The sequence below is a fragment of the Triturus cristatus genome, chromosome 9, assembly GCF_964204655.1.
Source record: "Triturus cristatus chromosome 9, aTriCri1.1, whole genome shotgun sequence".
Taxonomy (NCBI): domain Eukaryota; kingdom Metazoa; phylum Chordata; class Amphibia; order Caudata; family Salamandridae; genus Triturus; species Triturus cristatus.
In genome coordinates this window covers 914392696-914417188 of record NC_140592.1, presented here as the reverse complement: position 1 = coordinate 914417188, position 24493 = coordinate 914392696, and the positions used below count along the sequence as shown (strand labels likewise).

General features: G+C 43.7%; 1 protein-coding gene across 2 annotated transcripts in view; it reads right to left on the bottom strand.

Annotated features, from left to right (window-relative positions):
• The window catches only part of CLMN (calmin), a 479452-nt gene that overhangs the window by 126370 nt on the left and 328589 nt on the right, over positions 1-24493 (bottom strand). For both annotated transcript variants that reach the window (XM_085626456.1, XM_085626457.1), the window contains exon 5: positions 16035-16127. In XM_085626456.1, coding sequence (XP_085482582.1) covers positions 16035-16127 — 93 coding nt within the window. The remainder of the gene's footprint in view (positions 1-16034; positions 16128-24493) is intronic.

Genomic DNA, 24493 nt, shown 5'->3' with positions numbered 1-24493 from the left:
TTGCCAAAAAGTCTAATGTTCCTGAGGAAGAACAGTTCTGGTCGTCTACTGAGGCTGAGGTGGCCAAAAGATCAGTCAAAAAAGCTTCACGCAAAAGGAAGCATGTTACAAGCTATGATGGCTTGTCTAAAAGAATGATGTCTACAAAGGTAGGTAGAACATGTTTGCTGTAGAGACAGCCATATGGACGATGCTGAGGGCATCCATGAGGGGTGAAATGAAGGCCGGCAAAGTGGTACTTCTAAGAGATTGAAAGGTTGTAAGCACAAAGTGGTGCTTTGTGACGAGTCCTCAGCTAGTGATGGGGTGGAACTCAGTTGCTCCTCGGATTTTGATTCAGAGGAGGAGGATTTTGCTGATGTGGACTTGGCAAAGGAGAGAAATTTGGAAAAAGATGTTGGATCCTTTTGGTCACTCTAAGTTTGACCCACTCCTGATAAAACATCCTTTGTTGCCCGAATGGTCTCCCTCTTAGCATGTAGCTCAGTATATTGAGCATTGTATCAGGAGAGAAATTCCCAAAGAGGTGCGAGTCAGATTAAGATCTGAATGTCCAAGACCCTCTCTTGATAATAAGGTGGTTGCCACACCGGATTTGGAAGCAAAAATGATTGCTTTTATTGCCAAAGGGGGGCGCGACCCTAGGAAGGGCCTAGATAAAGGTTTTAGGTCTTGTCAAGACAGACTCTTGGATGTTGTGGGTCCTTTAGCTAAGGTTTTTGATTTGGCTGAGGAAGCCTATGTAAATAAGAAAAATGTTGACGCTGAGGAATTACGCCAATGGATTCAGAGGGCGATTTGTCTTCTGGGTAATGCCAACACAGCGCTATTCATTGAGAGAAGGGTATTTTATTAGAAATTTACCCTAAATTAGCAGAATTGTCAGGGAAAGAAGCTTTAGCTTTAGCTTTAGCTAATGGCCTTTTATTAGGTGATTCTTTTATTAAAGATCTTTCGAGATATGTTGGTGTTTTTAGTTCCCTGCAGAAGTCCCAGAAGGATATTAAGAGGGTTTTTCAGGATCGGGATTTTGGTCAGGCCAGGCGAACGAAGAGTCAGTTCCCCAGCCGTGGTCAGGAAATCACTCATGGATACAAAGCTTTTCAAGGACAACAATCCTACCGTGGAGGCGGATTCTTTCCGCAGAGGAGTATGTTTCGGGGAAGAAACTTTTGTGGGGAAAGAAGAGGCAGAGGCTCAGTTGGTAAGTAAAGGCATTTCTGGTATCCCCTTAAAATTGGGCGGCAGACTTGCCCAATTTCAGAAAAATTGGTTGGTGATTACAAGGGATCCTTGGGTGTTCGAAACTGTCCAGGTTTTTTGAATAGAGTTTATTGGCTTTCCAGTGCAGACAAGGTGGCCCAAGAGGTTGGTATTTCAGAGGGATCAAGAAAAGTTGACAGATTTAGAGATTCAAGAGTTGATCGCAAAAGGGGCTGTTGTGAGAGAGTTGGATATGACAACTGAGTTTGTGAGCAATATATTTCTGGTCGAGAAGAAAGGCAAGGGTATGCGTTCTGTCATAAATTTGAGAGAGCTAAACGATTGGGTGGTGTATCATCACTTCAAGAGGGAAGTGATCCATTTATTAAAGGATGCTTTGCAGAAGGGAGATTGGATGACTCGTCTGGACTTAAGACAATTCCGATTTGGAAGGAACCTCAGAAGTTTCTGAGATTCAAGTGGAAGGAGAGCTTGTGGAAGTTTGTGTGTTTACCTTTCGGCCTATCCTTGGCTTCTTGGTGCTTTACAAAGGTTCTTCACCCAGTGGCAGTTTATCTGAGACAGAGACGGGCGTACGTTTGATTATTTATCTAGACAGCATATTGATTATTGATCAAGACAAATCTGCTTTGATTCATCACATGGATCTGGCTGTGAATCTGTTGGAATTTTGGGGTTTTGTTGTGAACAAAACAAAGTCTCAATTTGTGCCAAATCAGTAAACGCAGTTCTTGGGTTTTGTGATAGACACTGTGGGAGGTTTTTTGAGGTTACCAAAGGAAAAGTTGAATAGGATAAGTAAGAATACTCTGAAGTTAGATTGTGTTTCATTGAGAATGTTAGCCCGTATTGTTGGACTACTTTCTTCTACTATTTATCTAATTTTTCCGGGCCCTTTACATTATCGGGCATTACAAAGGCTGAAAGCGTGTCACTTAAGGAATGGTTTGAGGGTCTCAGAGAAAGTTTGTCTTTCTTTGGAAGCAAGACTGGAATTGAATTGGTGGTTGAGAAATATGGAGGCTTGGAATGGGTGTGCAATTTCTGGAGAGAATGCAGATCTTATAATAGAATCGGATGCAAGCTTGGAAGGCTGGGGTGCAAGTTGTGGTTGTTTGAGAACTGGTGGACACTCGACAGATCTGGAAAAGAGCTTGCATATAAATTGTTTGGAGTTGTTAGCAGGTTCTTTTGCAATAAGGTGTTTTGCAGAGGAGAGTGTGAAATGTTCAGTGATTTTAAGGATGGACAATGTGTTGGCAGTTCGTTATGTCAACAGGTTGGGTGGTCCTCGTTCAGAGGGACTGGTGGATGTTACAAAAATCTTTTGGGAGTATAGTTTGGAGAGAGGTCTCTCTGTTCAGGCCGAACATATTCTGGGTTTGTCGGACTCTGTTGCGGACTGGTTCGAGAACTTTCAGGAATTTGAGCGACTGGATGCTGGACAGAGGTGTGTTCAAGAGGTTGAATCATTTGTGGGGTCCGTTTCAGGTGGACCTTTTTGTAAACAGGGTGTACCGTCAGGTGGAGAGATTTTTCAGTTGGCAACCGGATCCCGATGCAGCAGGGATAGATGCTTTCCTGCAGGATTGGCGGAATCTTCAAGCTGATGCGTTTCCTCCTTTTGCAATGATAAGCAGAGTTTCAGGGATGATTTGCAAATGGAAGGAGACAGTGGTTGCTGTGACTCCGTTGTGGGCCTCGCAAGCTTGGTACCCGACCATGTTGGAGATGAGTGTAGATCTTCCAATTTTGTTACCAGTTTTTCAAGGGATTCTTCACAGACCTTAAGGCGAGGTTCACAGTCTTGTGGTAGCAGGCCAGCTTCAGTTAGTGGCTTGGAAACTTTCAGGAGAGTTTGAGAAAAGCCAGGACTTTCTAAGGAAGCTTCAAGACTTATTGAGGAGCCATGGGCCCCAGGAACTAGGAAGGCTTATAGATTGGCCCGGGGAAAGTAGGATCGCTGGTGTGCTGAGAGGGGTTTTGATCCCGTTTTAGCAGATTTAGTTCAGATTTTGAATTTTTGTCTGGGTTATATTCTAAAGGTCTATGTTATAGAACTGTGAATTTGTATAGGTCTGCAATTTCTGAAGGTCATGTTCTAGTTAGCGGTTTTTCAGTAGGACAAGATATTTTGGTAAGAAGGTTGATGAGAAGCATTAGAATTGCTAAACCCCCTGGGACAAGGTATTCGGTTCTGTGGGATGTTTCAAGTGTTTTGTTGTTCTTGGATTCTTGAGTGATAATTGTGATTGGAGTCTAAGGGATTTATCAATTAAATTGACTATTTTGTTATGTCTGATTTCTTACCGCAGGGTTTCTGATGTTAAGGTTTTGGAAGTGTCTTTTAGATCTTATACCCCTGAGGGAATTTGTTTCAGTATTAGACAGAGGACTAAGACAAATTTGTCTACAATTTTCTATCCTTATTTCGATGAGAGAAGGAAGCTGTGCGTGTGTTGGTTCTGTTAAGGATTATGAAAAGAGAACTTTGCTTGTTAGGTCCTCTGGGGTTGATCAGTATGTTGATCTCTTTTGGGCATCCCCACAAAGCTGTCTCTTCTCCCACCTTGGCTAGATGGGTGAAGGAAATATTGGTTAAATGTGGGGTGGATGTGAGAATGTTTGGTGCACATTCTGTGAGAGGTGCTGCTGCTTCTAAGGCGTGTCTGGTTGGGGGTGGTATTCAGGGCATTTTACATTGTGCCGATTGGTCTTCTGATTCTGTGTTCAGACGTTTTTATTTCAAACAGATTGATAATGCTGCTTCTTGTTTGATTAATAGGCTTTAAACTTGCATAATATTAGCCTCCGGTCTTGACATAAAATGTAGATTTTCCATAACCTTGATGGGCAGAAAATCTGGATTTTATTAAAGACATGGAGGCTAATATTATACCACCCAGATTTTTTTCCCTGCCCTGACGTTTTATCTTTTCACAGATGGACAAGTCTAAGGAGTCTCGGAGATAGTCGTTGGATGTTTTCGTGGTTGTTCTTGGGGATTTCATGCTGTTTTTGTATCTCATAAGGAAATTTTAAAATTGACTTTTTCTTACTTCCTATGTTTGCAGGTCAATAAAGAAGGAAGTGGACAGGTTGCTGGGGGGTTTTATGCTTTTTGGATTGTTTTGTGTGTTCTAAGTTCTTCAGTTCTAGACGCTTTGAATATGCTGCTGTGGTGGTGGCGGCAATAAAGGAATATTGCATATAATATTTGCCTCTGTGTCTTTGATAAAATCCAGATTTTCTACCCATCAAGGCTGTGGAAAATCTACATTTGTCTCCCCTGTTCTCATTTTCATTTACAATTGTACTTTCTGTGACCTCATGGGAAGATGCTATTGTCTTCTGGCAGGCAGATCAAAATCTTCAGGAATTAAATTCTGTTCAGATACAGCAAGATTCACCAAAACATTTAATATAGAGTCCGATTTCAAGAATTCAGCCTAGGCATTGAGGTACAGGGTGTCAATACCCTTCCTATGTGCTGTATTATATGATATGCAAGATAAAAGAAAGATGGGTTGTGAGTTATTAAAAAAAACAACAACAAAAAACGAGTTGACAAATGTGTTAGAATAAGATATAGGGGATGAATTGACGTCTTTACCTCATTCAAAAATATGAAATGACTCACAAATGGCTAGTATAGGAGTCGGGGGCACAACTTCTTTGACTGGAAAAGCCATTCTTGGAATCGAACTGTCAGTAATTGATTGAAACCCAAGTAAGGAGATTCATTTAATGATTCACGTTCCCAATTAACTCTTCTTTACTGATGTTTCTTGTTTTTACAGGAAAAGGGCTTGTCTGAAACAGGTTCTTGTATCGGTTATGGTAAAAGGTCGGTTTTAAAACTTTCCTCAATGCCTATGTGTGATGGACCTTTTGTGAACTTCGTGTAGAAATATGGCCATGTCTGAACTGGGGTGTCAGAGTGGGCCAAACAACGGTGATGTATCAAACCCAGATCTGTTGACTGGGTGTGAGTGTTTTATTGGTTCTGATGCTCCGTCCATCACCACCCCCTTTTGTACCGCTTTGTTCGCCATAAGTTGGCAGGGTATGCTCAGACGTGAGTCCCTTGCTCACTTTGCCACTGGATTCAAGCAAGCCTGGCTGAAGACGGCTGAAATGCCAGAAACCGGTCCAAGGAAGCTTGTTTCCGGTCCAGGGAAGGCAAGGCTTGGCAGTTCGGGCTGGACTGTTCCCATGAGGCACAGGGTCAGACTGATTTGCATATGGCCATGTCTGAACTGGGGTGGCAGAGTGGGCTAAAGAACGGTGATAGATCAAACCAAGATCTGTTCACTGGGTGTGAGTGTTTGATTGGTTCTGATGCTCCGTCCATCACCACCCCCTTTTGTACCGCTTTGTTCGCCATAAGTTGGCAGGGTATGCTCAGACTTGGGTCCCTTGCTCACTTTGCCACTGGATTCAAGCAAGCCTGGCTGAAGACGGCTGAAATGCCAGAAACCGGTCCTAGGAAGCTTGTTTCTGGTCCAGGGAAGGCATGGCTTGGCAGTTCGGGCTGGACTGTTCCCATGAGGCACAGGGTCAGACTGATTTGCATATGGCCATGTCTGAACTGGGGTGGCAGAGTGGGCTAAAGAACGGTGATGGATCAAACCCAGATCTGTTCACTGGGTGTGAGGATTTGATTGGTTCTGATGCTCCGTCCATCTCGCCCACTTTTGTACCGCTTTGTTCGCCATAAGTTGGCAGGGTATGCTCAGACGTGAGTCCCTTGCTCACTTTGCCACTGGATTCAAGCAAGCCTGGCTGAAGAAGGCTGAAATGCCAGAAACCGGTCCTAGGAAGCTTGTTTCCGGTCCAGGGAAGGCATGGCTTGGCAGTTCGGGCTGGACTGTTCCCATGAGGCACAGGGTCAGACTGATTTGCATATGGCCATGTCTGGACTGGGGTGGCAGAGTGGGCTAAAGAACAGTGATGGATCAAACCCAGATCTGTTGACTGGGTGTGAGTGTTTGATTGGTTCTGATGCTCCGTCCATCACCACCCCCTTTTGTACCGCTTTGTTCGCCATAAGTTGGCAGGGTATGCTTAGACGTGAGTCCCTTGCTCACTTTGCCACTGGATTCAAGCAAGCCTGGCTGAAGACGGCTGAAATGCCAGAAACCGGTCCTAGGAAGCTTGTTTCAGGTCCAGGGAAGGCATGGCTTGGCAGTTCGGGCTGGACTGTTCCCATGAGGCACAGGGTCAGACTGATTTGCATATGGCCATGTCTGAACTGGGGTGGCAGAGTGGGCTAAAGAACGGTGATGGGTCAAACCCGGGACGGGTGACTGGGTGTGAGTGTTCGATTGGTTCTGATGCTCCGTCCATCACCACCCCGTTTTGTATCGCTTTGTTCGCCATAAGTTGGCAGGGTATGCTCAGACGTGAGTCCCTTGCTCACTTTGCCACTGGATTCAAACAAGCCTGGCTGAAGACGGCTGAAATGCCAGAAACCGGTCCTAGGAAGCTTGTTTCCGGTCCAGGGAAAGCATGGCTTGGCAGTTCGGGATGGACTGTTCCCATGAGGCACAGGGTCAGACTGATTTGCATATGGCCATGTCTGAACTGGGGTGGTAGAGTGGGCTAAAGAACGGTGATGGATCAAACCCTGATCTGTTGACTGGGTGTGAGTGTTTGATTGGTTCAGAAGCTCCGTCCATCACCACCCCCTTTTGTACCGCTTTGTTCGACATAAGTTGGCAGGGTATGGTCAGACGTGAGTCCCTTGCTCACTTTGCCCCTGGATTCAAGCAAGCCTGGCTGAAGACGGCTGAAATGCCAGAAACCGGTCCTAGGAAGCTTGTTTCAGGTCCAGGGAAGGCATGGCTTGGCAGTTCGGGCTGGACTGTTCCCATGAGGCACAGGGTCAGACTGATTTGCATATGGCCATGTCTGAACTGGGGTGGCAGAGTGGGCTAAAGAACGGTGATGGATCAAACCCAGATCTGTTGACTGGGTGTGAGAGTTTGATTGGTTCTGATGCTCCGTCCATCACCACCCCCTTTTGTACCGCTTTGTTCGCCATAAGTTGGCAGGGTATGCTCAGACGTGAGTCCCTTCTCACTTTGCCACTGGATTCAAGCAAGCCTGGCTGAAGACGGCTGAAATGCCAGAAACTGGTCCTCGGAAGATTGTTTCCGGTCCAGGGAAGGCATGGCTTGGCAGTTCGGGCTGGACTGTTCCCATGAGGCACAGGGTCAGACTGATTTGCATATGGCCATGTCTGAACTGGGGTGGCAGAGTGGGCTAAAGAACGGTGATGGATCAAACCCAGATCTGTTGACTGGGTGTGAGTGTTTGATTGGTTCTGATGCTCCGTGCATCACCACCCCCTTTTGTACCGCTTTGTTTGACATAAGTTGGCAGGGTATGCTCAGAAGTGAGTCCCTTGCTCACTTTGCCACTGGATTCAAGCAAGCCTGGCTGAAGACGGCTGAAATGCCAGAAACCGGTCCTAGGAAGCTTGTTTCCGGTCCAGGGAAGGCATGGCTTGGCAGTTCGGGCTGGACTGTTCCCATGAGGCACAGGCCATGTCTGAACTGGGGTGGCAGAGTGGGCTAAAGAACGGTGATGGATCAAACCCAGATCTGTTGACTGGGTGTGAGAGTTTGATTGGTTCTGAGCTCCGTCCATCACCACCCCCTTTTGTACCGCTTTGTTCGCCATAAGTTGGCAGGGTATGCTCAGACGTGAGTCCCTTCTCACTTTGCCACTGGATTCAAGCAAGCCTGGCTGAAGACGGCTGAAATGCCAGAAACTGGTCCTCGGAAGATTGTTTCCGGTCCAGGGAAGGCATGGCTTGGCAGTTCGGGCTGGACTGTTCCCATGAGGCACAGGGTCAGACTGATTTGCATATGGCCATGTCTGAACTGGGGTGGCAGAGTGGGCTAAAGAACGGTGATGGATCAAACCCAGATCTGTTGACTGGTTTTGAGAGTTTGATTGGTTCTGATGCTCCGTCCATCACCACCCCCTTTTGTACCGCTTTGTTCGCCATAAGTTGGCAGGGTATGCTCAGACGGGAGTCCCTTCTCACTTTGCCACTGGATTCAAGCAAGCCTGGCTGAAGACGGCTGAAATGCCAGAAACCGGTCCTCGGAAGCTTGTTTCCGGTCCAGGGAAGGCATGGCTTGGCAGTTCGGGCTGGACTGTTCCCATGAGGCACAGGGTCAGACTGATTTGCATATGGCCATGTCTGAACTGGGGTGGCAGAGTGGGCTAAAGAACGGTGATGGATCAAACCCAGATCTGTTGACTGGGTGTGAGTGTTTGATTGGTTCTGATGCTCCGTCCATCACCACCCCTTTTTGTACCGCTTTTTTCGCCATAAGTTGGCAGGGTATGCTCAGACGTGAGTCCCTTGCTCACTTTGCCACTGGATTCAAACAAGCCTGCCTGAAGACGGCTGAAATGCCAGAAACCGGTCCTAGGAAGCTTGTTTCCGGTCCAGGGAAAGCATGGCTTGGCAGTTCGGGATGGACTGTTCCCATGAGGCACAGGGTCAGACTGATTTGCATATGGCCATGTCTGAACTGGGGTGGTAGAGTGGGCTAAAGAACGGTGATGGATCAAACCCTGATCTGTTGACTGGGTGTGAGTGTTTGATTGGTTCTGATGCTCCGTGCATCACCACCCCCTTTTGTACCGCTTTGTTTGACATAAGTTGGCAGGGTATGCTCAGAAGTGAGTCCCTTGCTCACTTTGCCACTGGATTCAAGCAAGCCTGGCTGAAGACGGCTGAAATGCCAGAAACCGGTCCTAGGAAGCTTGTTTCCGGTCCAGGGAAGGCATGGCTTGGCAGTTCGGGCTGGACTGTTCCCATGAGGCACAGGGTCAGACTGATTTGCATATGGCCATGTCTGAACTGGTGTGGCAGAGTGGGCTAAAGAACGGTGATGGATCAAACCCAGATCTGTTGACTGGGTGTGAGAGTTTGATTGGTTCTGATGCTCCGTCCATCACCACCCCCTTTTGTACCGCTTTGTTCGCCATAAGTTAGCAGGGTATGCTCAGACGTGAGTCCCTTCTCACTTTGCCACTGGATTCAAGCAAGCCTGGCTGAAGACGGCTGAAATGCCAGAAACCGGTCCTAGGAAGCTTGTTTCCGGTCCAGGGAAGGCATTGCTTGGCAGTTTGGGCTGGACTGTTCCCATGAGGCACAGGGTCAGACTGATTTGCATATGGCCATGTCTGAACTGGGGTGGCAGAGTGGGCTAAAGAACGGTGATGGATCAAACCCAGATCTGTTGACTGGGTGTGAGTGTTTGATTGGTTCTGATGCTCCGTCCATCACCACCCCCTTTTGTACCGCTTTGTTCGCCATAAGTTGGCAGGGTATGCTCAGACGTGAGTCCCTTGCTCACTTTGACACTGGATTCTAGCAAGACTGGCTGAAGACGGCTGAAATGCCAGAAACCGGTCCTAGGAAGCTTGTTTCCGGTCCAGGGAAGGCATGGCTTGGCAGTTCGGGCTGGACTGTTGCCATGAGGCACAGGGTCAGACTGATTTGCATATGGCCATGTCTGAACTGGGGTGGCAGAGTGGGCTAAAGAACAGTGATGGATCAAACCCAGATCTGTTGACTGGGTGTGAGTGTTTGATTGGTTCTGATGCTCCGTCCATCTCCACCCCCTATTTGAACCGCTTTGTTCGCCATAAGTTGGCAGGGTATGCTCAGACGTGAGTCCCTTGCTCACTTTGCCATGGGATTCAAGCAAGCCTGGCTGAAGACGGCTGAAATGCCAGAAACCGGTCCTAGGAAGCCTGTTTCTGGTCCAGGGAAGGCATGGCTTGGCAGTTCGGGCTGGACTGTTCCCATGAGGCACAGGGTCATACTGATTTGCATATGGCCATGTCTGAACTGGGGTGGCAGAGTGGGCTAAAGAACGGTGATGGATCAAACCCAGATCTGTTGACTGGGTGTGAGTGTTTGATTGGTTCTGATGCTCCGTCCATCACTACCCCCTTTTGTACCACCTCGTGTAGAAATAGCCACGTTTGGTTCAACTGCTTCTGACCCAGGAAGCACAGATACCAGATACAAATTATTTGATATTGAGACCATGGAGGATCCAAGGCAAGACCAATGCAAGGAGTTTGATGCCTGAGCTGCTGCCATACGTGTTCTGCCTTGTTCCACATATGAACTGCTTTTCTGTGACTTAGGTAAATTAAATAAATGATGTAACACTCTCAAACACCCACTAAGACAGAATTGAACATAATAAACATATCATGCAACACTTGCCAGTCAAGATTATACAGTTCAATACACAAATACAATCATGCAGGATCACGGATAAATAACAATGACCAAATTAGGTACAATAAGTCACAATAATAATATCATGCAAAACACACATTAAGGAGAATAGCTGGCAAAATAAGTAATAAAGAAACTAACAGGAAAGCGAGGCAATAAAAACCACCAGACAGGGATGGCAATAAGGACATGCAAGCAAAACAGAAATAACACTATAATGGCAAGAACCACAAAGAAAACCATTAGGCAAGAATAGCAATAGTGACCATCAGCTTGCATCAGCAATAATGCCAATATCAAACACTTGTAGGGACATACAAACAGAGACATGCACACACATGCACACATGTAGGCAGACAGACAGACATTTTCCCTGCATTGACTTCATGTGAAAACTATGCTAAACACTACATATTAGTTCCTGCAGATACTATTAGTTCATTATATGGTTCCTGCCTCAAACATTTTTCATGAGTTATTTGGAAATCTGTAATTTTCTCAAAGCATGTTTTTCAACTCTATACTTGTTGGACATCTCTGTTCAAGTTTATTAATTGACACATTCCCAAACGAGACACATATTGGCTACCAATCCACACCCAATACATTTAGATCGTAACAGGTTTCCTACCACGAAAACTTTCTGTTAACAGGATAAAGAGTAGAGTTACTCCTGGATTTACATTTATGAATAACAAATAACCTATAAAGCTGTATCTTTAAACGAAAATGTTTTGGTCTCTTCAGGGGTCTATAAGAGTATGAGATAAATCTGCAATGAATCGCTCAATGGGCATTTGACATCCAACCACTTTCTGTACAAGGTGAGGGTACCACACACTAAATGGCATCTTTAGTGTAGTGGTAAATTCAAACTAAGTAGAGTTTTTTTTAATTTCTTGACACTCTGCATTTTGAGGCGTTATATTGGATTGCACAACATACCTTAAACTGGATGTTAAACCTGTTGTAATTTAGTTAGCAGGTTCTCCATATTTAAATACTTGTAACCTTGGTGGTGTATTACAGCATAATGGCATTTTTTCTGATACTAGTTTTGTGTTATTTCTTCTTCTCTAATGCTTGTAAAACAGCATTTGCAAAACCAATGCAAATCCAAATTGGCAATTGCAAAAATGTTATAGGCTTAGGGAGGGGTAGACTTTTTGAACTAGATGTATCCAGTTACACGGTGGCATGAGCCCAGTGAATGGGATGTTATAATGCTAAATATCAGATAAAGGTGAATTATTATAGATGTGGATATAGGAGCTGTTTGTCAAAATAACCAGCTGAGTATTTATTTCTAGAACAACAAAAAGGGTAACGTATGTTAGAAACAGCACTTCTGTCCCAATTTAGGGTTAAGATGGTTTGGGTTAATTGGTCTTATTCTCTGTAGGGTACAGGGGATTGTTGACTGTGTGTCCTATGTAGTTGGTATGTGCTTTTTGTACTGTCGCTGAAGCAACTCACACATCGTTTGCAACTGATTCACATATTGGAAGTATGGGTTATCCGCATACTTTGTAACCAATTCAATCAGTCAGTTAGAGCCATCTTTGGCAACGTTTATTCATTTATGCAGTCATGCCCAAGAACACTTGGTAGTCAACAAGGAATTTCCCAAAGACTCGCCTTCAAATGTGGTGAAGATTTAGCTTTTTGAACTCTACTGCATAGCTTCAGACCACAACTCAAGCTGCAGATCACACATCCCTACATATTTGAGCTCATCTTCAGATCATAAGGTGCACTAAGGCATTACCTGCAGGACATACTGCACTTGCCATAGGTAAAAAACAGTGTAGTTGTGTAATCAGTACATAATGCAATTGCAGTCTCCTTCCACAGTACAACCTGCAACTGATTATATGTGCTTCCATCTGTTAAGGCAACTTAAGGATGGTTGAGATTGTCATTTAATTATTTGGAAGTCTAATGGGCCATTCATTCTGTTCATAGAATAATGCACATCACTTCCCCCAGAGGCAGTGTTTACAGATCCAGGCCTTAAAACACTTTCTCAGATGTTATGGATTAAAAGAATGACTGTATACACAGGAAAGCATTTGTAGAGTGTGGCCTGTTCAATGTAGATTTAAGAGTATTTCTGTAGTGTTCTGTTTAACACTGGTGTAATTATTTTAGTGTGTCATGCATTTCTTCTATGTTCTTGTTTCCCTATTATGTAGTATGTTGCATTCTGGCACATATCTCTAGTTTCTAGAAGAAAGGTCAGATGTTCTGGGCTTTCTCCTGAGGAACTGGTTATAGCTGTGGGTCCTGTTCTTTGAAGTGTTTGTCAGCCACCCCAACCCTTCAAATTCACATGATTTTCAAGGGTTAACTCCAAAGCAACCATGCCATAACCACTTGCCATGCTCTCTCTTAGAATTGCTTATTCCACTCCTATTGGTTGATCAGGGAAAGCAGAGTTAGTGGTTACATGGTAGTTTCATATACGTATTCTGTATTTTTTCAGTCTTGGCAATAGATTTGTACTGTGTAAACATTTTTGATGTTGTGCCATACAGAGGTTAGCTTTTTTGGAAACAGAGAGAAGCGTTGACAAATCTAGAAGTTTAAAAAAAAAAATGAAACATGAGCCTCAGATGACAATAGTTAATGATATAGTCTCTGAATGGGGTGGAGTCTAGTGTGAGTGTGCATGGATTCCACATCACTGGGTGAATTTGAAGGTTTGCTTTAGGAAGTTGAAAGCAACCAGAATGCACGTTTTCTATTGGCTCCTTAAGGAGTATACAAGGCCTAGCAAGGATCGGATAGTGGCCGGGGGTATCCCATGGAGCACAGGTGATTATCGGTTATTGGAAATAAAAATCACACCTGACAAAATAAATTTGCTTTTTCAGTCCCATGGCTCGGCGGGCAGATCTTATCCAAGAAATATTTGCGGCATTGATCAAAAGAAAGAGCCAAAACAACGCATGAGGCTTATCTGGCATTTTCAAATCTGATACATTGCATCCACCAGAGTCAACCATGCCTTTTTTAGAAACAGCTCAGGACAGAAATAAACTAGGCAACATTGAAACACACAGGATTGTTGTGCCACCCTTTAGAACCAGTGACAAAACTAAGCATTTTTAGTCAAAAATCCAGAATAAATCCTCAAAACTGACATAACAATTATCCAGATGTCAACGATATGGCCAACAAACAAATCATATTTAGCCAAAAATGGCAACTGCCAGGCTCAGCTTCTTTAATAGTATAACCAATGATCGCCCAGTACTTTTTGAGAGCACAGGGGAGTTTATCAGATACTGCTGGCACAGTAGTATTCTTGGAGGAACAGCACATACAATACTATTAATAATAGGAACTAGAGGAAATAGCTTAGGACTCTGTTGTGATGTACTAATTACCCAATGCACTCTCCCTACAGTGGTTCCCTGCCTTGCTGCTCATCCTATGATGAGGTCATATAGAATGTTCAGTGGGTTTGGATTGAAGGGAGAATCCGTTGGTGTGGAAGGGCTGAGCAGCGAGGAGGCTGCTCCTGGTGGGGCACTTTTATGGATCAGAACATCTTCCTGTAACCTAGAACCTGTGATGTAACTTAAAGAATAAATCTACTACCTTTACTTACAAGACATGCCTGCGCATCATTCCTTGTTTTAACAGACTCCTCAAAGGCTTATGAATGCCCCGCACATAAGAGAAGCAGGCGGACCAGGAGGAAAAATAATGAGGTATACATCTCAATAGGAAGTAAAGATCTATGTTTAATGAAACATTCATAAACTTCATTACCATACAAGACCTTGAGTTCCAGAAAGGATGGAATATCTGGGGAGTTAATAATTTGAATAATCACTAACTTTCTCAGCTTTCTAGAGTTTAGGAGATAATGCTGGCCTGGGTGTGCTCTTAAGTGGGAGGCATTAAGCAAGAAGGCTGTTTGGGAGGAGGATAACGGAAACGTAGATAAAAGGTTATTGGAAAGATGATTTACATTGAGACTTAATAACCCCCAAGATCCAGTGGGGGTGCGGGAGAGAGAGAGAAACATGTTTGGTAGTCCTTTTCAAGTGTGACACATTGATGTATTCGAAATGTTAGATTTTCATTCATTCCACATTCCCTACAGAGAGCACAAACTGTAACGGACCATGTGAAATGGAACACTATTCACATGGAGGGCTAACATCTAGCACAATGCTTAGTAGTAAACCATGGGCAGAATTTAAGGGCGACACTGCCCTCATCATTTTCCAAATATTTGCCTGCTAAGTAATAATAATTGATGGGCGCAATGGGTGTTTGACTGATAGTGAATGAGAATATTAAAACTGATAGTGACCAGAAGTACTTGGAGAACCAACACTAGTGATGATTAGTGGCTGTGGTAATATTGGCATTAAGGCGTAATTGACTCCCTGGTACCTTTGACAGACATTGCCGGTAACTGGAGGCACTGGCTTTGGAAGTTCTATTACAAATGGCGGCTGAAGACAATTGCTGTTGTACTGAATCGGTCTGGAAGCTCTATGGCGATGGAGACTCAAGGCGCGGACATTAGAATGGATAAGGACTGTGGAATATCAGTGTGTGGCATTCACAGGGGGTTTCACACTAATGGTCAAATCACTCTTTCTTGGACTAACAATGACTTGAGGTGACATCAATGTAAACAATACAACTGAAAGCTACAGGGAGTACTGGTGCTGACTGGGAGCATTGAGAGCGAGTGATTACTAGTGAATGGGCATAAAGAGATCAAGGGAGTGCAGATAATGACTGCGGAGAATGATAGTGGATGGAGTCACCAACTTTGATGGTAACTGGATGTTGATGGGAGGTACTGGCAGCTTCACCAGCAATTATGGTGACACTGTAAATGTAGCACTGGAATCTAAAGTTTTTGTTTTATTTTTTATTTTTTAATCTGTTTATTATTTTGAAATACAATACATCATGCCGCCATCCTTAGCAGCATAACTATAATGAACATCACATTACAACTGCAGTACAGTTCCAGATAATTTCACAAAAGCCAGAGTATATAACACAGATACAGTGCAGATCCTGCGGTAACCACGCAGGGAGTACATTCGCGTATCAACAGCAGCAGCAATATAAATGGTGCTAAAATGTCAATCAGCATCCATAGATGGTGCTCCCGCAAGGATATGTTTGAGCGGACCCCAGATATCCTTCGGCCTGGAAGACACAGGCAACTCTTCTGCGTATAGTTCCAGACTGGAATCTAAAGTTACTGGGGTTCGCTATGGTTTCTGGGGGCGCTGGTGCAGAGCCCAAGTCCTGACTGTGACTGGTAGCCCCAACAATCTGGGACAATCTATACTTAAAAATCGCAAACTAAACATCTATATGCGAAGTGTGTCACTCCTTGTTGGCTTTTCATCACATTGAGAAGGTCTGAGATAAATACTTCACAGGAAGCAAACACCACGACATTATTGTGAGCACTTTTGAAAATTAACTTCAAGTACATGAGGAGCAGCCAGACAGTTAACGAGATCGGAAATCTGCTCACCTGGAGAAACAAGATGATGTTCCATATCAAGCCAAGGACCATAGATGGGTTTCCATCAGCTATCTCTGCAGCGTCAATGCTGACCAGTTTCACCTAAAAAAGAGGACATTGTTAGAGCAGTGCAGCATTTTCTTCCCTGATGAGACTCTCAGAGCATCACAGATGGCCGGTGATGTCACAATACATCTGCAGTGAGAATAAGACACATGTGGCGTGTAATCAACTGAAGTCTCAAATGGGATGCTACCAAACATACTCAGTGCTGGTTTGTTTACCTGTCTAATTACATACTTAGGTTAAACCATTGCACAATAACAGAACGTCAGCATACTTTAAAATCTCAAAGTCAGTGGGATTTCCTGTTTAAGGTGACCTGGCAAAACGTGCCTTCATTATAGAATTCAAAAAGCAATTTGCACGTGGAAATTGAACTTAAAATCGTAAATCACTTTTTTTTAAGAGGGGAAATACAGAGCTGGGCTACACAATTCACACTCATAAAACAATTTACTCACAAATACATTTTGGTGGGAGTAAATAGTCTCCCAGGAGGTGGGAGAGGTCGTTCAAGGGTAGGAATGCTCTTGATGGTTTCGGAGCACCCACAAACATGTATGGTTTTGGGCATTAACAAACTACTAAATGGCCCTTTCCCGCCCTGGAAACAGTCACTAATGTACTCATCTCTCCAGGGAAGGAATATATACGTTCCAGGGGGAAAATGTGAAAGGAAACAACCATCAAAATCTGAGGGGATGCAGGGGAAGAGGTTTCCACAAGGGTAAAAATACACGTTTCCATGGGAAAAGAAATATGCTTAAAGTGTAATGGCGCCTCAGTATTTCATTTATGCATGAGTAAATGTGCAAAATCTGCATGGATACATGTCAAGCTGATTTTGCATGAGAATTCAAGGCGCACCTCCACGAACCTGTGACTGTTGCAGCTTTAAAATCCTACTCATGTACTCCTCTTCTTCACAAGCTCTCTGATGGGGTATTGCAACTTGCAGGAAAGCTGCCCACCGACCTCAGTGGGGAGTGGAAAGGAGTTTGACCGATGTGCAGAGACGTCTTAAGGCATGGGTAAAGTGGTCTCTGGCCCAGGGCCCCCGCCGTTCAGGGGGCCTCTGATAGAGTCAACTTTGTTCTGCAGAGTCTAGCCCTGATGACCTTGAATAATTCTCTTAAATAGGTTGTTTCAAATACCGTTTCCATTAATTTATTTTTAATGTCGGTGATGTCTGAGAGTCTATTACAGGCATTTTGCAGGGACATCTTTTGTTTGTTTCATGCAGCATGCATAAAAAAAGTTTCATTCAGATCAAACCGGGACCTGACATATGACAAATGGGAGAAGGTCACAGAGGTTATTTTCAGTAATATTAGTGAGCTGCTGCTGTGTTACAATGTTGAGAACACAGGTCACTATTTCTGAATATTAGATGTAAACACATTTAGAATTTGGACGAGTGTGCAGGTGCGCTGTCAGTGACCTGGACAGAGAGGGTATGAAATAGCTGAATTTGGATCATAAATTTAAAATTGTTTCGAACAGTGGCCCCCAATATACGTTCGGCCCAGGGCCCCCAAATTCCTTAAGTTGTTCCCATTGGTGTGTGCTACCAGGAGAGTTTGTACCAGGATACCCACCCCGGTGTTTGATGCTTGTGTACCTGACCTTGTGGCACAGATCTTCAGTGTAGGCCATAAGGTGGCATTTGGACCTCGTAGAGGACCTAAGGAAGAAAGATCTGGGAATAATAATGCTCATTCCGTAGAGAAATAACAATCAACATACTATGAACAAACATGTTATTCGCACTACCCGGTAGGAAAGAGCAAATGGTGTTCATGAGGGTAAACGACAACATTGTGCACAGTGACTGTGGTAACTAGTAAAGCCAGTTCTATTCCAGAGCATTTCTTAACCCCCATTGGAGCTTACTTAGGGTCGAAGGTCATAACCAAGAAAGGAAAGTGTTGGTCTTGACCACAAAACATGGAAATTGTTTACATGGTTGGAAGATGGGATGTTAAATTAAACATTTTAAGGCTCAAGAAAGATAGGATCTTTCCTGGATGAATCAAAGTAAGGGTTACTTGAAACAATCTATGAGAACTCTTTCACGGCCCAGTTTACAAAGAAGTTGGTATGTGCACGTGCGACACGCTCTTTTGGCATCATGCTTACTCCTCAAATCCAGAAGTCATCAGTACTACGTGTTGATGAGGTTGTGAGCCACAGGGATGAAGTAAGGAGCTTTAATCCAAGTTACAACCCAGATGTCCTGTACACCAGTCAGCTATCCTAGTATGTCGCAGAACATCACCAAGGATCCAGATGACAAAGAACAGAACCTCACCGAGTTCTGAAGTTCCATAAAAGAATCAGGCTCACTGTTCTGGCACAGAGGTTCAATTTCACACAGACCAACACCACTCTTTTTACTCTTAAGCAGTTTATTTGTATTTTATTGATTTATTGTTGTCATTCATTATCCAAGGCTCTTTACATGCAGAAAATATAAAGGTACAATGCATTACTGAAAAATAGTTAAATATACTACTGCATAGCCTACTCAGCTACGGTTAACAGGAGTTCCTTTAAGGGTTTCTTGAAATCAGAAAGGGCAGGAGCCGAGCGAATAGAGATCGGGAGGTTATCCCAGCTATAAGGTGGAAGATAGAAGGCAATTATCACAAGGAGAAACTCTGGTCTTTCTTATGTATGTTAGACTGATGTGTTTTTTTTCTTTGAACCGATAGTTAAATGCTATTTTCACCTACCATTTTAGAAAGTGCTTTTTAGCTACTCCCACCATTAAATCAAGTACAAGTACAAATGTCGCTTTTCACTGCCTGAAAAATATCTAAGGGTACATCACAAAAATTATTCACCATGTTCTTTCTTCGTTTCAACAATTGTTAGCCAAACAATGACAAAAATAAGAGACCTGGCAGGGTCTTTTAATTAACAGATCGATCCACAAATGCAGTGGCGCATGAAGAGAAGGACATTTGGCACAACTTCAATTGATTGGCGTTGACGGATATTTACTGTTATCGAGAAAACTTACACTCCTCTAAACATTTGTGTAAAATTGACCCCATATTGTCTCATGTTTACCCATTTTGTTGGTCGCTGTTAATTTTTCCACCGAGTTTATATTTCACATTATCAACCACAAAAAAGCGTTTGGGGCTGAATTAAGAACCTTCCAGGTATGGGCTATGACTAGTCCTGCTGCTAGGAACATATGGAAAAGTAAGAGGGCCTTTTTTACCTGGATGTTTAGGCGAGGAATTTATAATTGAATAAGAATCCAAAGACATTTTGATGGATGGAGACTCTGGAGATAATGGTCATGGCACATTCATCTGAAACGGACTCTTTCCACGCCTTTGAGAAGAAGGTGTAAAACATGCTCCTTCTGGCAAAAAAAAAGATCAGAGCCAAGTCTAGTCTGTAAGGGCTGTTGAAAGGCCCGATATGACAGTCGATGGGACCTGCTCAGGACTGACCCAGCAACCTCACCTCCCCAACAGCTTATGTTTAAGGAGCAGGTTGCTACAAGGAGAGTGGACATTGGATGATATGGCCAAGCTGGCCTTAGATGGCTTCTGATGAAAATGTGTGTTCTGCGTTTAGAGACTACATTACGAGATCACTCAGTTGAAATACAAAGAACTTTGACTCAAAACTGATTATTTAATGCCATAGCCTTCTGCAGGGGTTGTATCTTCAAGTCACTGCATCCGATATGTCTCGGCTTAAGGATACTTCTGGCCCCATCATAGTTCTTTAATGCCTGACTACTATAAATTCTCTCACTTTGACTCTCCCTACTGTGTGTGGGGAGAGTTGGCAATATTTACCTAAGTGTCACGGATGTGATCAATCTAAGACAACGTTTTTTGTCTGCTTTTTGTACTCACGCGCATATTTTAAAATCTATGTCGCATGACATGTTTATAATTTTTAAATGAAATGTTATGAATTTGAATAGTTTCTCTTATCTCATGACACAGTGCCATTTTTTGTGTAGCATTGTGTGCTTTAGTTTGAATAAAATCTTTTAAATTTTTGCCATTAGTTTTGCATTTACTAGTAGCTTTGGGTATACAGATTTATTCTCCAATCTTGACTGGAATGAATTGGATTGAGTGATATGGGGGAAGACTCTTTCTGGATATAGTATATATGGTTGGCTGTATGGTGGAGTCCAAAGGAAACCTTTGTGATTATAAATATTTAGCTCAGCCATCTTATTTGTGGTTTTACTCCCAACTCACACTTATGACTGCCAAACATTTCTAAATGTTAACATTTTTTTCCCCTACTTTCTCACTTAACATTCAGTTAGTTTATTGCCTTCCTGAGATTTAGTTAAACCACTGCTCCTCTCATTCTTCGGTCCAACAACACAATCATAATGGATAATGCCAATTTCTGGACTCAGGGCAGTCCCAGTGTCAATCTACATTCCTGTACATTTATAGACTTTACTCTGTTAGTGTAGAGTCTAACTCACAAGTATTTTTATTAGATTGGTATGTTAAAGTCAAACAGTCATTCCTTTGTAACAATATTTTACCATTGCATTTTTTGATTAACTCTAACCAGTTATAATTTTTTTTTAAAACCTATTTTATTGGGTTTCTTATTTTTCATTTACAACATTATGATCTGCACAGCTTGCAACATTGTTAACACCCAAATATGAACACATAAGTCCGCTGCAGTACTCCACTGCAGCCCACGTACATATGACATCATAATACAGCTGTTGAATCGGTTGTTAAGGAACTAAATGAGCATGCACATTTACGATATTCACATTTCCACGATAATATTTCTAACTTTCCCCAACTCCCCGCTCCCCTCCCACCCCGGTCTCACGCGTACTGCTCTTTCCAGCCTTGTATGTGTAAGGATCCATCTAGGCTGAGTGTATATTTAATGGTATGTGTTTCAGTACCTCCCGCGTACGCTTCGTCAGCAGGGCATGGTTATCCTTTTGTGTACTAGTTGATAGCATTTAAGGCGGGGCTTTGTCATTGGCTATGGATTTTATAGCTTCCAGCAGAGCGTCCCATTCTAGTGCTATTGGCATTTTCCGTAACCCTTTAAGCTCTTCCCTGCACAATGCTGCACTCTTTGCGGTGCCCCAGCGTATTATTTCCGTATGCCATGTCAGTACATCCAGGGGTCTCCGCGACTTCCATCTCATTGTAATATTTCGTATAGCTAATGTAAGTGCTAAATCCATAAAACGGTGTTGCACTTTGTATTTGGACGTTCCTGCATGTAGCCCTAATATGCACTCCTCTACTGTATCCTTCACCTCACGGTGTCCCGCCTCCCCTATCCTATGCCTTATGGTGTCCCAGTATGCCCGTAGTCTGGGGCAGGCCCACAACATATATATTAAGTCAGCGCCTTCTAACAAACATCTCGGGCAATGATGCTGTGTTTGGGGGAACATTCGGTCTAGTCTGTGTGGAGTGAGGTAGGCTCTGTGCAATACCATGGTCTGTATAAATTTAAATTTCGTATTCCTCGATGTCTTCCTTGGGTGTTCTAATACCCTTATCCATTCTTTTTCTGTGAGGTTCCTGCCTGTATCCCTCTCCCATGTAGGCTTCAGCGCGGCCGAAGGGGCCGCAGTGTGCGTGCTTATGCCTGTGTAGAGCCATCTAATAAGGTGCCGACCTCTGCCCATGTATATGTGGTAAATAATTTAATTACCGGGACTTAATTTGATGCGGAAAATCTATAATAATAGCTCAGTAAAATAACAGTTTTGATCTGTCTTAATTTCGAAAAGAGCGGCATATTGAAAACTGATCTGATACCTTATTCTGAACACGTTTAATACAACAAAACACAATAATGAACAGTCATTCACACCACAATATGCAGAACGTATTTAAAACATTTAACATTTAATGAACAACAATGATGGCCATTTAGGGAACTAGTCGCTAAGCATGATACTCGACACTAACTAGGTAATTCTGAATTATATACTAGACATACTTGATATACTGCTGAACAGTACAGATACACTGCTGAAACAGTGCAGACCGGATTTGTGTACCCAAACCCGTCTTGACCGGCACAACCTATGTGCACGTCAGAACGCCTCCCCGACAATGGTACTCACCGGGTAGCTCGGAACGGAAGGCCTCGGAACTGAACTGAACTGGACTCGGACCAGACTGGACTCGACTCGAAACTTCGGAACTTCGGAACCTGGTGGGCCTCTGTATACCTCGGATCTTGCTCTCTCAGCTAGGCTCTGGTCGGGATACTTCTCACTTCTCACCGCCTCGTCTGGGTGTTGATTGCAGCCTCAGTTACCCCCGCTCGGCAGGAGGGAGATACAGGAAATCCTGTGGGTACGCGTTGTTGTCCGTCCAGCTGTGACAGGAGACCGGGCCTGCAACGCACCTCCGGCGCGTGAGATGAGAAAGTGTCCCTGTTCGGGCGCCATATATGTGGTAAATAATTTAATTACCGGGACTTAATTTGATGCGGAAAATCTATAATAATAGCTCAGTAAAATAAGAGGCAGAATCCGTGGTATTAGAGATTCAGAACGGGCTTTATTCCTATACAAAGGAACATAATTCGAATTATGGGCCTTCTATTCCATCACCACGAAAGTTCAGGAAGGAAGGAACAACACATTATTGACAGGTAATCATTTTTATAGAAAAGGCATTACAGTGAAACAGATGCAGGAGGCGTAACAGTTGATATCAGAGATAAAAGCATACATGCGTAACTAAAATGGGTGTAACTAGGCGTAACTAAAGAACGTCATTAGATATGATGTCATAAATGGGTGGTTCCATGAAAGAATTTCGCAATGTCAGCAAAAATACTTGGCAGAGATGCGCGCGCAGCAGCAGGACGTGTGATTGACGTGTAACTAGAGGGTGAAGGGGATTTGACATTTAGCTCTACATGTGGAGACAGAAGTCTGGGGTTATGTCAACCTAATCCCAAATCATATCTAATATCCTATGTTTAAAGAACTGTGTTATCCAAAAAGAGAGGTCTCTTAGGATAGAATCTTATTCTATACTGACTATACTGACTGTTAGTGCGTGTACAGGCGTCTAAGTGTCTACACTAGATGCGAGGGGGTAGGAATATTCCATGGTAACAGGGCTATGAATTACTTGCATGAGGGCAGCGAGGCCTGGCCCTTTGCACGGTAGCTGGAGGAATGTTTACCTAAACTGCTAGACAGGAATGCATCGGATGAGGAGCGGAGCAGAGCAGATAATCTTGAAGGTGAAATACAGTTTTTGGCAGGCAGACAGGCCGAGTCAGGCACCGTTAGCCGCGCAGGGAGTAAGACAAAGTTCATGGTCACAGATGCAGGCTCAGACTGGAGCTTTCAGAGGCAGAAGGCAGAAAAGGCTTGGTGGCAGAATCCGGGCCTACTCGCCTGGACTATAAAATGGGATAAATGTACCATATAAAGCCGGTGGCCTTTCATACTTGGAAATAGAATATCCGGCCCATTCATGGCGGATCTGAAAGAGGACATGTTGACGGTGGACGCACATGTGTTTGCGTCTTCATAACTGGAACTGGAGGGAACATACATGTACTTGTGATTTATACATGAAACCGTTGGGGTCCAAGATAGGGGACATAACCGACCATAAAAATCCATATTTCCACATTCCCTCCTTGTCCCCTACTTGCCCTTAGGAGATATCAATCTTCATCAATCCGTTGATCTGTTCATATAACATCATTTGTTCTTCTTTCTTCTTCCGGGATCTTGAATGAAAACTTGGATGTGGGATACACGAGGTGGCACATAGACCACAAATCGCTGGCCCACATTGTAGACATAAGCAGCAACTGAATAGTATGAGAAAGCCAATACCTAGGAAGGATAGGATTCTCCATCCCCAGGCTGATAACACGTCCCAGAACCAACCGGACCAAGTCCAGGTGCCTGGACTCTGGTGTATCTGGCTTACAATCTTATGAAGGCGGGTTATGGCTTTATATACTGACGGCGAATTTTCTGGTATGAAAATGCAACAACTTGATCCGATGACCCTACAAGCTCCGCCCCTATCGGCCAGGATGACGTCAAGGACAAGACGATTTTGAAGCACAACAATCCGCATAGCAGACTGCTCTTCTGTTAAATTGCCTAAGGCGGAAATAGTTTCGTTCACTACTGCTTCAAGGGTTCTGGTTAATCTACGTATCAGCTTACTATTAGTGACTGTACCTATATAAGGAAAGAAACCTTTATTGAAATCTGTGTATTTTTCCCATGCTGTTTCAGTGTAATCGACGATTGGGAGATCTCTCTGCTGTCTATTGTGTACTAAATGAGTATTTCTATGATAATCAGGAGGAGCTAGGAAAACAGGTGGCAGAAGGAATGCTATGTAACAGGTACCATCCCAATCTAA